Here is a 15,851-nt window from a genome sequence, read left to right as displayed (position 1 = left end):
AGAACAAAATAAACAAACAAAAAAAACACAACAACAAATCAAAAACAGACTCACAGATGCAGGAAACAAGCTAATGGTTGCCAGATGGGAAGTGGTTTGGGGGACTGGGTAAGAAAGTGAAGGGCTTGAGAAGTACAAATTGATATTTATGAAATAGTCATGGGGATGTAAAGTAAAGCATAGGGAATATAGTCAATAATATGGTAATAACTGTGCATAGTGCCAGGTGGGTACTAGACTAGTCAAGGGCATCACTTCACAAATTATGTAAATGTCTAACCACTGTGCTGCATACCTGAAACTAATATAAAATAATATTGAATGTCAAGTGTAATTGAAAAATAAAAAAGGCGGGGGGAATGTGAAGGGGAATAAGAGGTCCAAACTTCCAGGTATAAAGCGAGTAAGTCATGCGGATGTAGCATATATATAGCATAGAGAATATAGTCAGTAATATTGTGATAGTGTTGTACGGTATAAGATAGTTGCTGGACTTATCATGGTGACCACTTCTTTAGGTATATAAATGATGACTTATGTTCACGCAAAAACCTATACATGAATATTTATAGCAGTTTTCTTCATAATGGCCTCAAAATGGAAATAATCAAGAGGTTCTTAAACGGATGAATGATTACACAAATTGTGGTACATCCTTAACATGGACTAGTACTTAGGAGTAAAAAGAACCAAACTACAATATATGCGACAACCTGGATGAATCTCCAGTGAATTATGCTGAATGAAAAAAAAAGCTATTTGCTCTTAAGAGATTACACTATTGCATGATTCCACTTATATACATTTTTGAAATGACAAAATTATAGAAATGAAGAATAGATTAGTGGTTGGCAGAGGCTAAATAGGGGGTGGGGGAGTAGGAAGTGGGTGTAGCTATGAAAGAGCAACCAAAGGGCTCCTTGTGGTGATGGAGTGGGCTCTGTCCTTCCTGTATCCATGTCAACATCCTGCTTGTGATGGTTTGGCAAGATGTTACCATTGGAAGAAACTGCATAAAGGGTAGTACAGGATCTCTCTGTATCATGCCATACCACTGCATGTTAATCTATAATGATCTCAAAATCAAAAGTTTAATTAAAAACACAACAAAACAAAAGACATCGATGCCTGGGACTCACCCTGGACTAATTACATCAGGACCTCAGGGCAGGCCGACAGAGGGGGTCGCGTAAGACTCTCCAAGTAACCAGCGTTCGCCCAGGGCTAGGCACTGCTGGTCTAAGGCTCTCAGGCTCGGCTGCGTGAGCAGCACTGTGCGGTCATAAGGCACAGGAGAGGGTGGCTGAGTGCACAGGGCTTCAAGCTCTTCACACGCTTCGTCTCACAGGAGGGGCTCCTCTGTCCTAAAATTAATTTGAAAACCACTGTCCCCAGGATATGGGCTCTTAAAACCAAGACATCTTTTGGAGCAGAGAAGAGCTTTCTAGGGTGATAGAATGCAAATCTCAGACCATCCTCCACTGGGCAGCTGATGGTTGCTAGACATGCAGTTTGGATCAGACAGGCTGACCCTGGGACGTGAGCATTTATGGAGAGATGCCACATTTCAGCAGGCAGCCGAGTAGAGTGTTTGGTCCCTGAACTCACCCTCAGTGATGATTTCTGGCCAACAGAGCACCCAACCAGCAAGCCTGCCCCAGCCTCAGGGTGCTGGGTTAGGCCCAAGTAGAGAAATAAGAGGGCCGCAGGTCAAATGGGGAAGTCCATGCAAGGAGCCAGTGAGACAGAACCACGTGGCCCTACGAAGCTAAGGAAAATTCCACAACCTCAGTGATGAGGGTTTTTATCTCCTGGGTTAATAAGAAGGTAATTTAGAGACTGGATTTGGAAGAAATTGGGAGTGTGGATTCCGGTTTCAGATAGAAATATAATCAGAATTAACCCAGTCCTACTGCCTCGTCCTTGACCATACCCCACTGCAGTTAGGGTGAGACAGTCTGACTCAGCTTGCTCAGGAGACATCCTCACGAGGGGAGACCATCCATATGTCACAAACTGCTAGAGGGGAGGGGCAAAGACAGCTACTATTGGATAAGTGACTGATTATCAAAGATTCCGAAGATGATAACAGCAATGGAGAGACAGCATCTGGGGGGCACAGGAGGACACCTAGCTCATTCTACCTCCGTTCTCTAGAGCACCTGGGTATCCTGACTCCACATATCCCTAAAGTGAGGTCCTACACTGGGGTTGGATGTTGGCTCCTTGTCCCGTGATAGATGGGCAATAGAAAATGCTGGGGAAATGTACTTGGAGCCAGATTCCACGTCCCTCTACCCTGCAGTCGGTTCAGCCAGCCATTCTGATGAGGAACGTGACAAGTTGGATAGGCAACTTTTCTTGGTCCCTCCCTGGGAGCGTCAGGACTCCTATTGGAGCCTCCTTCTCTCACTGCCAATAGTTGGAAAGAAAGTCCTGGGGGAAAACCTGGGGTTAGTGTCCCCCCAGAACCGTTCTTTTATGCTCACCTTCGACAACTCCACAGACGTTGGCGTACACATCCAATATCTTTTTCCTTCGACTTTGAACCTATGAAAAAAGTTAAGAGAATGTTAATTTTCAGAAAGGAGGAAAATGGAAGCAAACAAAGAACCAAGTCCTCCATCTCCCCTGAGTTTCAATCGGAAATGTCGAATCACGTCCTTATATGAACATCTTATCCATAATTCAGAGAAAAAGGCTTTCTTTGGGTTATCCAACTCAAGCACCTTAAATGTCCATTGGGTGGGGGACTTCTTAGGCTCCCCTGGACATTCAGACTCACTAGACAACCGGAGGCTGCATCTGGTATCTGTCTATAAGGATGAATGTCAGAGACCTCGGTTTCCAGCAGGCAGCCAGGAAATGAGGCCCACGATGGACAGGTGCAGAAGTGGCTTCGGCTGGAAGGCCCCATGCCGCACTGGAGTCAATACCTCTCAGAACAACTCCATAGGCCTCCAGGGTCCTGCAAGTGATAGGCCCCACTGCAGAGGTCATGGAACTGGGCAGCCCAGAGCTGTCCCTGTCAGGACCCATGCCAGATCTAGCCTCTCGATCAGGGACAGTATCGCCACAAGCAGCACTGCCTAGCAATGTAGCTGACCTGATGCTTGGATCAGGCTGCCAGTAAACCTCATGCTAGACTCTCAGGTTGCCTGGGGCAGGGCTTTGCTCATCTTTGTCTACACCCCTTGCCATGGCACATTCCAAGGAAGTGTGCTTCAGGTGACAAACCATGTGGAGCATTTTTACATGAAAAATGTGCATTATATCTACATATAGCTATATATAGATTACTGTATAAACAGTTATATATAGCTATTATATATAACTATTATACATCTGTTGGATATATACTAGTATGTTTACAACCAGATATATAATAGTTAAATATTTCTGTCCTATGGCATTCCAAGCAATTTTAAATTTTTTGTCTTTGCTTATTATTCTTCATTTTCTTCTATAACGCTATATAATGAGAGAAATAAGTTTTCCATTTTTAAAATATCTTGCTTTAAACCTGTCACTCCATCTAGGTTTCCCGGCTCGGGCTTGTGAGATTACCACCACGCCACACAGCAGAACTTATGCAATAATGAGGTCACGTCTTGTGGTGCATTGCCCTGCTGCACCAGTAAATTGTAAGGTGTATGGACAGGCCGCCAGAGCCTCACCCCAGCCGACTTGGTGGTGGTGGCAGACTTCTCCCTGGCCAGGTGGACCAGCGAAAGCAAGCACAGCTCTGGGGATCCCTGCTTGTCGGCGGCGGGCTCCTCGTCACTGTCCATGCTCCTACTTAGCAGCTGCTCATTCTCAGATGAGGCATCGTTCTCGCTGTGGAAACAAGAAGGGGAGGTGTCGGCGGTGCCCCACTGGTGGAGACAGTCGAGATGCAGTGACTGGTTCCTCAGGCTTTTACTAGGCAGCTCATGGGCACGAGGTGTGGGATATGAGAAAGACAGCCTGCCTTCTGCTTTTTTCCAGACAAAGAAGTTGGATGCAGGGTGGCCCACAGGTGCTATGTGAGGAGACTTGCATGGGGCTCTGGGAGTGCCTCAGGGTGGTGGGACACAAGTGAAATGGCATCTGCTCGTCCCTCCAACCCACCCAGTTCAGGAAAGGGTTCTTGACTATGTTACAGCTGGCGATATTTCATCAAGAGAAGCACCACGTTCAACCTTGCGTCTTCATGTAGCGAATAAGTTGATGTGGCCGGTACAGAATTCGTGCCAGCTCTCTGAAATAACTGAAAACAAAGCTGAACAGAGCCAGAGCCTGAGGAGCCTCCTGTTGACTAGGGGGTGACCCGGCTGAGATGTGTGTGCCATGGAGTGGGAGCCACAGTAAGCCAAGTGAGAGGCTTTAGAAAATTGCACAGAAAGGCAGGTGGGCTCACGTCACACCACTGCACACTGTCCAGGCCCATGGGCACATGTAGGTTGAAGCTCAGATCCTCAAATCATTCCAAATATGTGCAAAGCAACATTCTTTTTTGTAGGCATCCTGCTTATTTCCTGTGGTTTGGCTGAAGACTTATAAAGAATTATATTTGCTAGTAATTGGGTGGCAGTAATGAAGCTCACACTCAGACATAACCCTAGAGACAGGATGATACAAAGAAAACAAAAATAGTGGGTGAAGCTCATGAAGTTTCAGGCCTCATGGGAGTTGGCTGACCTGCCACTGTTCCCACCTGAGAGCAGGAAAGGTGGAAAAGCACTGCTGTCCCCAAACCACAGAGCAGCCCCAGGTGGTCCCCTAAGACCTAAGAGCAGGCAGAGGGGATGAAAGCTCAGTGCCTTGTCTTTTGAAGCATAATTATTGAGTGTTAATTTTTATGTAGCACTTGTGTATGAAAGAAGCATTATTTTTCCAAGTAGGGTCCCCAAATATTTCCTCGGTTTTTAGAGGAAACTTTAGTCATAGGATGTGTCTCTGCCCTTTTGAGTGTGCTTTTTCTCCCCTCCTCTTGAGACTGAGAAAAGGCTGGAAGGACAGACTACAAGTTCCCCGGGTTTTGAAAAAATGACCATTGGGAACGGAGGCACTTAGCAGAAACAACCATTCTCTAAGAGACTGTTGAATTGAGTGCACACAATCCACTTTCTTTTCCCAGTTTCCAAAAATGTCATGCTTAAATTTGCTTCCTGCCCTTGTGTCAGAAATGTTGAGTTTTCTATATGAGATAACACGTTTGGTAGTGCTTTATAAATGTCAAAACTCTACATAAACATTTGGATTCATTATCATTCCTAAAATGCAAGGCTTTGCAAGAGTTCATGTACCCTGGAAAGATAACAGGCCAGGGGTTGGGAGAGGAGGTATCTAACTTCTGCTCTTTCCATAACCAGCTTGGTGACCGCTCATGGCCTCCATGCCCCCAACTGCAACAGGGGCATTTGGGGAGATGGGGTTCTGGGATGGCCGTGGGGTGGAGGCCTGGCAGGGGACCATTTATTGTGTGTGGGGTGGATTTTTGGAACCTAAGCAGGACTAAGTCCAAATGACCATACAAGGGGGTGAATAAAAAGTTTACTTCCCTCCACCCTAGATGTTAAAGCTGGGGATGATTCCGCAATTCAATGTGTGCGTGGTAAATACGGTAAAGACGTCATGTATTAAACCTCTTCCTTAAGAGGTCTTATTTCACGAAGTGTTAGAGGTTGGTCCAAAGCCTGGATCCAGACAGCCTGGACTTGGCCCGCAGCCCTGCCACTCACTGGGTGTGTGACCAGAGGGACATGACAACTTCCAAACCTTGGCTTCCTACAAATGTAAATAATGTTAGCACCTAGCTCACAAAACTTGTGGAGGTAACACATTCATGCTTGGTGGGTAGTAAGCACCAACTATTTGGTAGCCACTATCATCACCACTGTTACAGTATTGTGGGGGTATCAGTTCTAGCATTAGCACTCATGTGTCAGCATTCATATTGGCGGGAGCAGCAGTAATATTAACCAGGCTCCTGGAAAAGAAGGCAGCACATGGAAGCTTTGGGGTCTTCATGAGGAGGGTGGATGTTGAAGAGGAAGACCTGGGGCACCTGGCCCTGGAGGAAGGCAAGAGGGCCAACCCAGAGCAGCAGGCAGATGTTAATCCCTGTCCCTAACAATGCCTGGCCCCTGCTGCAAGTGAGCAGTGAGGCCAAGACACCATGCTTACTGGGACTGCCTCACTGTCCCTGGGGCCCTGCTCCCTCTGGAGCTGTCCGTAGCACAGCCTCCAGGCCATTTGTCAGGCTTCTCAGTGCACACCTTGTCTGGCATGCCCAGTACCCCTTCCTACTCAGGAGCCCTGAGGACCCTCTGACTTAATCCTGGAACTGGTGGCTGCTGAGGCTGCTTTGGCTTGACTTACCTCTTGGCAGTCTTTGCTGGAGTTGCTGTCAGCTTCTCAAATTCATCCTTCTCAGAGAAAATCACCACACTGTCTGTAGGTAAATGGGATAATTGGGGGAAAGAGGAGTTAGAGGCAGCTCTAGCTCTGAGCTTGTCCTTCCCTTGATCACTTCCTCATTAGCAGACCTGTCTGGTGACTAAACCACACTGCCCTAAGGATTAAGCACAATGTGGGTGCATCGACACCTCTTCCTGAGACCCCTGTTCTAAGTGGCATGGAGCATAGCCAGCTAGGAGGCCAGACTGCCGGGGTAGTGGCCAGAGGGGTGGAACATCTCCACCCTGTAGACAGACATCATGCTCATGGGGACTCTGTTTGCAGACCTTGGGCCTCTTTCTTCTCCTCTTCCTTGGTCACTTGGGCTTCCGCATTCTTCACTGAGTGGCTGGTGCAGCAGGCTGGTTGGAGAAAAAGAAAGGTGTTAGCAGCCAGGCTCACTGAGTGGGTAAGATGATGCAGCTGTCCAAGGAGGAAGGGGTATGAGGCAAGCTTTGGGGAGCAGTCACCTGGGGCAGGAGGCTTCGTCTTCATGATGTAAAACATGATGATGAGGACAATGGCAATGGCCATGATGAAGATGGTGGACATAGCAATGATCAGGGCCGTGGCCAGGTGTCCTTGGCCTGAGAGCTCTGCTGAAATTGGGGAGAGAAGGCAATGACTTAGGGCTCAAGTGTCCCAACAGGAATCCTTCCATCAGGCAGGGCCCTTTATCCTTCAAGACCATGGCCCCTGCAAGCAATGGCCCCACCACTGGGACACTTCCAGAGAACCTTCAGAATCAAATAATGCTTGCTAAGTCTGAGAACCCAGCCCTGCAAGTTTGCTTAGGCTATCTCATCAGGACTGCCCACGAGCTCCCCATTGCTGATCTCAACCAAAGCAAATCCAGACTTTTCCAGAACACCATGGTTTAGGTTTGCTTGGTTGTTCCCGGGGTGCTTGCCCTTGGTTCTACTAGTTGGGGAGCTGGCTTGCGTGCTGAGTACACCGTGAGATTTTGAAGGCACCCCAACTCTCACTGAGGACCTGAGCCTTAAATATGCTTAAACAACAGATGTCATTGAGACAGTACAAGAGGGCAGGAGGAGCCAGCACCAGGTCTTGCTCTGAGAGAAACTGTGGACCTTGGGGTCTTCCTCCACCCTTCCATCCCAAAGGGATTGGAGGGTGAAATGTAGTTACTGGAAATAGACATTAAAGTGTTGAAGTCAGGAGGTTTATATGAAAGCCAGCAACAGAATTGCTATTGATATGAGGCTTAACCGAAGCCCAGGAAGCTGATTTCCCTCTCGCCCTGGCCACTCATGCCCTGAGCACCACTCCTACTACCTTGGGAATGTGCCTTCCTGACCAGCACGTTCGACTGGGCCCAGACACCCATAGAGTGATCAGTTTCACACCTAGCAGAGGTAATTACTGACTTTCAGCAACTGGGGAGCGTCGAGTGTGATTAAATCACATCAGGGAGGTGATTTGAAGTGGGGAAGAGCTCCATGGTCATTCCTGATAATTATTTCCTCTCTTCCTCTCCACTTGACCCAACCCCCACCCGCCTCACATCTAGGTGGTTAACTCCAGAAGATCAATACCTGAGTGCCTTCCCTACCTTTATGGGCGTGCTGGAAAGGAGAGAGGGTACTGCTGCCAGAAGTGCTGGGGAAGTTGGCAGAAACCCCCGAAGTGGCTCCCACACCTGTAAAGAGAACAGTCACTGTGCGTTCTCAAAAATGATCTGCAGAACCCCACCTTCAACACTGAAACACAAGATGTGGCAACAGAGCTAACCGTTCTTGATTATGAATGGGCTAGAGTTTAATAATCCCCCAAATGCATTCTGACCTCCTAAAGGTTGTTATTTTTTAAGTAAGACACACTGAGGGATAACGCTGCTAAAAGTAAACTGCAGGAGCTGGGGACTTTGCAAGCGTCCCCAACTTAATTTTCCTATGAATAAAGATAAAATATATGCAATATACAAAAATGAAGAATGTATAGTACATAAAAGCATTATTAGAAGAAAGTAGTACTTGAGTAATTCATTCAATTACATAGAACGGGAATATATTTTTAATACTTTTCCTAGAAGTAATAAAATAATATATACTATATGTTATAAAAGTAATATATGCTCATTATTTTAAAAATCTAGAAAAAATCAGAATACAAGAAAGAAGTAAAAAAGTCACCCACAGCCTCATTGTCTAAAGTTGACATTTTGCTGTATTTCCCTCTAGGATTTTTCCTATGATGTGTTTTTAAAACAGTTGTCACCAAACTATTTAAGAGCAGGCATGAGCTTGGTCTTCCCTCAAAACTGTGATTCAGAAGACTCCCCTTCTGTGTAAAAAGTGTCACTTAGCAGAGATGAAATGGCCACTGATTTTCTCATCAGTCAAACTGCTAAATTGTTCAGTTAAAATTAACAAACAAAAATGTTCTATCACAGAATAGATGATGCCCTGATGGTCAACCTTCCTTTAGGCTGGACTTGAGTTTTACAGTTATTAAAAATAGTCATATTCCAAATAAGTTTCCTCCTGTCTCACTTTTACCTCTACCAGTTCTGCAGTAGTTGGGGAAGTGGGTTGCCCTAAGTTAGGACAAGTGAGTGGCCTCTCTAAAATCAAGACATGTTGGTCCTCCCAGCAGCCCATTCTGGAGGAATGGTTCCAATGCCTGCACCCTGGTCAGCAAGGCTTCTGTGAGAAACAAGGATGTTTTCTTTAAGAGAAGGCTCTCAGGAGAAACACAGCCAACTGCTCTGCGAGTGGTATTTCTAAAGCTACCCGCACACAGCTTGGGGCAAGCCAGGAGACAGTGACCACAGCCAATAGGGCAAGGAAGGTCCTGCTGAATTATCTATACATCTGCATCCAGTCAGTAGAGAAGATAACAGGAGAGGAGGGTCAGAAACTTCTAATTCTCATGTCTTTGAACACAAACAGAAAACGCTACAAATAAAATAGGTAGCAGTTTGGGAGGCAGCGGGGACAGGCTGAAGACTGGCTCCTGGTGTAAGTCTGCATTTCTATGAGGCGCCAGATGTTTCAGGGGAAGCTCATCACTCAGGTTGGACAGGAAATTAAGCTGTTATGGGTACATGAGAAATATGTATGACCTGCTAGCTGAGGGGCAAACATGCTGGCTCTTTAGGCAACAAACCAGAATGTCAAGGAGCAGTGCAGGGCATGAAGGCTCGTGCCCTCCTCAGTACCCTGGACAGAGGCTGGCCCTGGGGAGCCCAAGAAGGCTTATTGGCAGGGCTAGGGTGCGTGCTACTGGTGCCATTCTGCTGCCCTCCCAGCGCCTGCTCGGAGCAGTTTTCTGTGTCATTTAAAACACTTGCTGAGTCAGTGCTCTTAGAGTCAGAGGCGTCTCCTTTCTGGGGATTTGCCACTTCTGGAGCCCAGGGACTTCACTTACTGGGAGCTCCTGGCCTCTGCCCCCTCGCCTGGTCTCAGTTGCCTGTGGGATTGCTGCAAACATGGGTGTGGGTGCCACCAGACCACTGCATGACAGATGGGGCAGTCCCTTCTCTCTGCAGGGCATGGTGAGCTCTGTGGTTCCCGCTTCTTTGCTTCTTTTTTTTCAACTGTTGTCATCGGGATGGCTTCTTAGCTTTTCTACCAAGAGAGTGAAGAGTGCTGAGTGGTATAAGGGGCATTGAAGCAACAGGCCAGTAAGGGCTGCCCTTTGAATCAACAGAGACTACAGAGGTGAAACTGCTCAGAACAGAGGGGGCTCATTGAAGTTCTCAGGCCTCAAGCTTATGTCCCTGGAACCTTGTTCCTTCTTTCTGTAATGGACCGGCAGGAAGCCAGGAACTGGGACATGGGACTTGGTGGGTAGTTGGAGAAGGAATGTCGCTGATGACAGCTGGAAGGTGTGGATCTTCTTTCTTCCTCTCCTGGGCCTTCCTGTACCTGCTCTGCCTTGAGAAAGGCCCCTGCTGGTGTCCAGAGCTTAGAGAGATGGTTCTTTGCCATTCTAGAGGATAAACAGCTTCCCCCACCCCACTTCCCAAACTTATAATAAATTTCTTAATTTAGATGAGATTTAAATGAGATTAAATTAATTTAGCCTGCCCATCTGACCTCAGAACCAGTGGCCTACCGGGGAGGTGCTGGTGGAGGTACGTGGTTCCCCGGGGGGAGAGGTGCATGTTTCTCGACAGCTACTCACTGTCAAATGACCGAGCTGGAGGCTCTGCCTTTCAATCCTCACACACCACACAGATTCCCTTTGAAAGTTCCAGAACAATAAGATGGACTTCAGATATTTAGCTTCAGATTTTTCATTGCACTGGGAAGCAGCCTGTCAAACTTCATCCAGGGAAGTGAGAAAAAGCAACATGGGACGTTGCTTCAGGTATAACTAGTTTCCTTTTTAAAAGCAAATAGGACATTGAAAACAAAGCTAATCTATTTGTTTGTGAGGAGCTCAAAAGAGATTAAGCTATGTAGACTACCTATAGGCTCTGTTTGTGGATATTGGCCATCTTTGTCTCTCTTGTCCCTTTCTTCTGGGGCTTGCTGGCTAAGGCCAGGTGACAGAGGTTGGGGTTGGGGATATAGATATACCCATGCCTGTGGCCTAGAGAAGGACGATGAGAGCAGTCTAGCAGCACTCAGACTTATGAAACGCCTTTGCACCCAACTGGCATGGCTGGTTAGCAGGCAATGCACACAGGCTACTGCACAGCAGTAATGCACACCTTGCTGCACCTGGCGGGTGCTGCCTGCCCTCAGTCAGGTGGCAAGCTGGGCCATGCCTTTATCCTGATTTACTTGGCATTTCCCCCAAGTGAATTCCAGCTGGTGTTGACTGAACAGTTGTGTTCTGAGCACATCCGAGGGTAAGAGGGAGAGTGGGCAGGAAGGCTGCATGACTAGAAGTCTATCTCTGTGGGCATGTCCTTTCAGGACAGAATGCCATCACCAGAGGACCCTGCATGTCACGTTGTCCTGTCCAGGTTCTGTTCTGGTCTAATGAGGTTTAACTCAACACTAATAAAAATGTTTAGTGTCTGGAAGGTTTTCCTTTGTTTCAACACATGTCATATCTTTTCGATTCACTTGGCCTCTGTGGAATGGATCACTGATGAAAATGTTTCTCAGTGTTTTTTCTGTTGGATGGTCAACTACTGATCTGTCTTACTTTCCATAATGCTTTCATTTGGAGCCCAGCTTTGGATAAGCAAAGATGAGGTCTTTTATAATGGGTAAGGGAAGGTTGGTGGAAACTATAGTCCCGGAAAATAGGCAGAAATTTCCACACAAGGTCTCTATTAAAAAGAAAGAGGGCGGAGTCTGAGTTTGAGGCAGCATTGACTCTGGATTGTAGGTCCAGGCAGGTGGAGGCTCTCCACAGAGTCCACTTATCTTCCTCAGGAGGATTCTGAGAACTGTAAGCCTGTGGTTTACTATAGTTATACTTCTATTCAATGCAAAGATAGGATTTACCCCATAAAGTCTTTGAGGTTTGTTAATCCACACAATTTATAAATGTGCCAGTACGTATTAGAGATGGCTGGCATTCTCTACACTGGGCAAACAACTTGGGTTTTTAGGAATGATTTGTTTGTTGATTCTTACAGCTGTCAATGAGGGTGCCCCAGGCTGTTGCACTGGCTCAGCGCCCCCTTGGTGGCCGGCCCTGGAATAATGGGCAGAGACAGACTTGGCGGCTCAATGTGGGTGGGGTCCCCAGGAGCTTGCTGGAAAGGCAATCTTGGAATTCACCACAGACCTGCTACATCAGGATTTGTTTCTTAACAGGACCCCTGGTGATGAGTGTGCACATTCAAGTTTGAGAAACATTCATTGGAAACAGCTGGTCATGCATCTGGGGAGGCAGAAGCTTCACACTGGAGTTACATCACTGTTGGGCATTGCACACTGGCCTCAAAAGGGAAATGCACCACAGTGCTCCTGGTGACAGAGTGGAATTCTCCAGAAGGCATGTCCATCCTGGACTTGACTCAGGGGTCATAATCACTGACGAGTAATAATAAAAAGAACAATGACAATTATGAGGAACAATTGCTGGGTGCCAGACCCACCATGATCTCACGGATACCTCCAGCAGTCTGTGAGGGTGGGGTGCATGCTCGCCGTGTCCCAGGTGCACTGAGGAGGCACAGGAGGTCCGCTGTGCAAGGCGAAGCTGCACAGGCTCTGGGAGGCCCGGGGCGGCGCTCGCTTGCTAGACCAAAGCTTTACTATCTACTGAGTGCTGCATGCACACAAGAGTGGGCACTTCATACACACTTGACAGGTCATTTCCTCTCAACGATCTTATGAGATGGACACCCCCATTTTACAGATGGGGAAACTGAGGTATGCAGTAACTTTCCCCAAAGTGGAGGTGACAGGGTAGGTAGAGAGGTAGATATGAGCTGGAGGGAGAAGGACAATGAAGGGTTAACGAGGCCCCAAGCCCAGCTCAACAGAAGAAAATATACAGCCAGAGGTCTGGCTCGCCTGTGGAGCCTCCCACATTCCCCCAAGTCAGAAGCCAGACAGGCAGGCAAAAAGGCTAGCAGCGCCTGGCACCCTCCTCACCCTCTTCTCCCCACCGCGTTTCCCCTGGTCAGTTAAATGCAAATGACCATTAATGACCTTACTCCGGGTCGCTCAATCGGTATGGGCAAAATTAGTTAACTGGGCAAGCGTCTACCCTCAAAATCTTCAGGGCGCAGGTGTACAACTTCCCATCGACGGGTACACACTGCGCAGGCCCCGGCTTGGAGTAGGCGGGTCTAAAAGAGGAGCAGAAAATTCGTGCCCTTTGAGGTAGGAGAGACAGAAGGAGAACAAACTGTATGGCCTGTGTAAACCCCAACCCTTGACTTGTCCGGACACTTGATTCTACATCGAGCTGCCCGTGTGGACTCTCTCCCAAGTGTACTCTGCTTGCTTGCTTGCTTTACTTAATGAAATTGCTTCTGCTTCTGTTTGCTACTCTTTGCCTGCTGTCCTTCTTGGAGCGTCGGACCTCCACTTAAATCTTTTGTGGGGGAATCCAAGGACAGAGCCCTGCCTCTCACACAACGCTGCCACTTGATTGCTGGGAACAGAAACTCTAACGAAAATCAAATCTGATGTCACACCCTTTCTTCCTCTATTATACCACGCCATCTCTTTGCCATTAGGACACCAGTTCCTTCAAGAAGCAGCCCACAGGCACGTGCAGAAAGCTTTGGTTGCACCAAGTGTATCGTGCTCTTTGATGTAACTGAAAAATAACTGAAAGGCTTCTTTTCTCAATTCCAGGACACAAATACTGATGGAATCGAAGGTGGGAAAGGCTGTGCTTGTTCACTGTAGCTGAAGCAACCAGGAAGGAAGGCCTCGAGCTTTCCTGATGGGCAAGTCACAAGCAGGAGAAGAGATGGCCCAGTTTCAAAGCTCTTGAGTACCTGGGGGTGTCCCTGCTACACTCCTGTGGTTTATGAAAGAGTTGTCATTTACGCTTGCTTCGTGCATTCAATATTCAAAGCATTTTGTGCACATTGTGACAACATGATTAGTACACTAAGAGGATGTTATTTTCTTAATTATACAGGAGGGAAAACAAACTGAGGGAGGTTTTATGGCTTGCATGGCATTTTACAGTCAGAGTACCAGGCTCCACCCTAAGCTCCACACACATCTGTTCGCATGAAGATTTTAGTCGGCCCAAAGGCAGGACCAATAGTGACCAGTGGCCATCCTCTGACTTCCTTCGTGCTACTACTTTGCAGTCCCAGAAACCAGAATTATTTTATTCCATTTAAACAATAACTGTATGGTGCTCTTCCATTCCTCCTGAGGGTATTTGGATAGGACCCCAAAAACTAACGAGCACTGTGGCCGCTTCTAGGGGTACAGCTCATTCTAGCCACACCATAGTTGGTGAGGCCGGTGTCATCTGGCAGGTAAGGAAAACTGAGGCTCTAGGAGGTTAGATAACTTATTTACACTACACAAGAATTTAAACTCAGGCAGCTAAGTTCCAGAGCAGGGCGCATAACCCGCATCGGAGCTCTCCATGTGGTCTTGGCAGCCTCTGGGCACCTGTTAGCCTATATTCTCGGCCCTACCTGGACCTGCTGAATCAGGGGCAGGCCCAGCTCTGGGTGACTACAGCCCTCAGGGCTCTTATGAGAATCATGGTCCTGTACCTTATAGAAGATGCTATTTCTTTAAGGGGCACTGTACCCGAGCCCCCATGTACTGATTCAATCTGTGCAGCCCAGGGTTGACTCCTGCACAGTTGGTACCCCTCACTCCCTGTAGTTCTCATACGTGTGCATCTGTGTCACATGCTTTCCCTGGGGACCATGCCAAGTTCTCTTCGACTGTGGATTGTGTAATCTGCTATCTATTGACTTAGGTATCAAAAGCATTAGCTTCGCATGGCAGGGGCCCAGGTAAATCACATAAAAACAAAACTAAAGTGAGCTTCTCAGGTAGAGGAAAGGGAGCTCTTGACCACTGACTGTGGGCTCAGAAAAGGCAGAGCTTGGTGGGGTCTGGGAAGCCAAATGCTAGACTGGGGTCCTGACCAATGAGGTCTCATCTAGTTCCTGGGTTTTTTGGGGGTGGGCTGCTGATAGCAGCTCTGTGAATTTAGGCCTCAGTGTCTTCATGGAGGCTATGGCCATAACCGACCTTCTAGTCTTGTCCGCTGATTCATGAGCAGGACCCTGGGTAAAAACTCTCTGGACTGAGAACCAGTGCAGGGGGAAGTTCCGATCTCGGAACTGGAGAGAGCTTTCGCCACCACACTTGAGACCCTGACCCAGGCAGGGCTCCATTCACCATGTCACCCACTAAGCTTAGCTGGTTGTATCTCCCCCATTTCCCAGGTGGGCAGAGGTCTGGGGGCTTGCTCTCTGGCTCTCGGTTCTGGTTTCTTTGCTGGCCCCCTTCAGGGCTGGATCCTACGAATTACTAGGAGGCCTTATTGAGAGCTGGTTTTCAGTTGAGCAATTAAGGACTAGGGGTTGGGGAGGGGGACACGCTCATTTTCAAAGTCTCCAAGACTCCTGTGCTTTGCACGCCCGGGCACTGACAGGGACACACTGCGTGTGTGAGCTTTCAAACAAAAGGGTCCCATGAGGAAGAGTTGCTTGTTTTCCAGGTTCCATAGGCATAGAACCTTTTCTAAATAGGTGGTGAGTTTCTGACATCTTCCCAGATGAGGACTTCATCTCAGAACTATCTGGTACAGAATGGATTTAGAGTCCCCAGCGGAAGACTTGTTGGCAGCTGACTTCATCACAGTCCAGCTGGCAGCTGGGAGCCCTTGGGCCTCCTCTAACTAGTGAATTAATTAGCATATGGCTGGATAGGACTGCTCAGCTTTAAAGATGTACGTATTCATTATTGCCAATCTCCTCTACTTAAGCAGTCTGGAGGGAAGGAACCATCCCTGCCCTACCTCCCAGAGCACCTCCT

At 47.7% G+C, this 15,851-nt stretch overlaps 2 protein-coding genes across 15 annotated transcripts in view; one reads left to right on the top strand and one right to left on the bottom strand.

Moving 5' to 3' along the window:
• EDAR (ectodysplasin A receptor) overlaps nt 1-15,851 on the bottom strand; it is a 97,533-nt gene that overhangs the window by 7,837 nt on the left and 73,845 nt on the right. For 8 of the 11 annotated variants that reach the window (XM_023520497.1, XM_023520496.1, XM_023520498.1 and 5 more), the window contains 5 exons: nt 8,015-8,101; nt 6,729-7,037; nt 6,364-6,436; nt 3,678-3,837; nt 2,490-2,550 (listed from right to left, as the gene is read on the bottom strand). In XM_023520497.1, the coding sequence (XP_023376265.1) occupies nt 2,490-2,550; nt 3,678-3,837; nt 6,364-6,436; nt 6,729-7,037; nt 8,015-8,101 (690 nt within the window). Of the gene's footprint in view, nt 1-1,139; nt 1,365-2,489; nt 2,551-3,677; nt 3,838-6,363; nt 6,437-6,728; nt 7,041-8,014; nt 8,102-15,851 lie in introns of all 11 variants that reach the window. The other 3 variants (XR_002776277.1, XM_011375292.2, XM_011375290.2) reach the window with 3 other exon arrangements.
• CCDC138 (coiled-coil domain containing 138) overlaps nt 1-15,851 on the top strand; it is a 162,857-nt gene that overhangs the window by 96,882 nt on the left and 50,124 nt on the right. The window contains exon 14 of one of the 4 annotated variants that reach the window (XM_023520493.1): nt 13,683-13,711. The exons of 1 other annotated variant lie outside the window; for it this stretch is intronic. In XM_023520493.1, the coding sequence (XP_023376261.1) occupies nt 13,683-13,696 (14 nt within the window). In that variant the 3' untranslated portion in view covers nt 13,697-13,711. Of the gene's footprint in view, nt 1-7,972; nt 7,996-12,185; nt 12,393-13,682; nt 13,712-15,851 lie in introns of those variants that run through there. 2 more of the 4 variants (XM_023520492.1, XM_023520494.1) reach the window with 2 other exon arrangements.

The sequence above is a fragment of the Pteropus vampyrus genome, unplaced genomic scaffold (genome assembly GCF_000151845.1).
Source record: "Pteropus vampyrus isolate Shadow unplaced genomic scaffold, Pvam_2.0 Scaffold269, whole genome shotgun sequence".
NCBI lineage: Eukaryota > Metazoa > Chordata > Mammalia > Chiroptera > Pteropodidae > Pteropus > Pteropus vampyrus.
The sequence above is the reverse complement of the archived record's forward strand: the minus strand, read 5'-3'. Positions and strand labels throughout refer to the sequence as shown.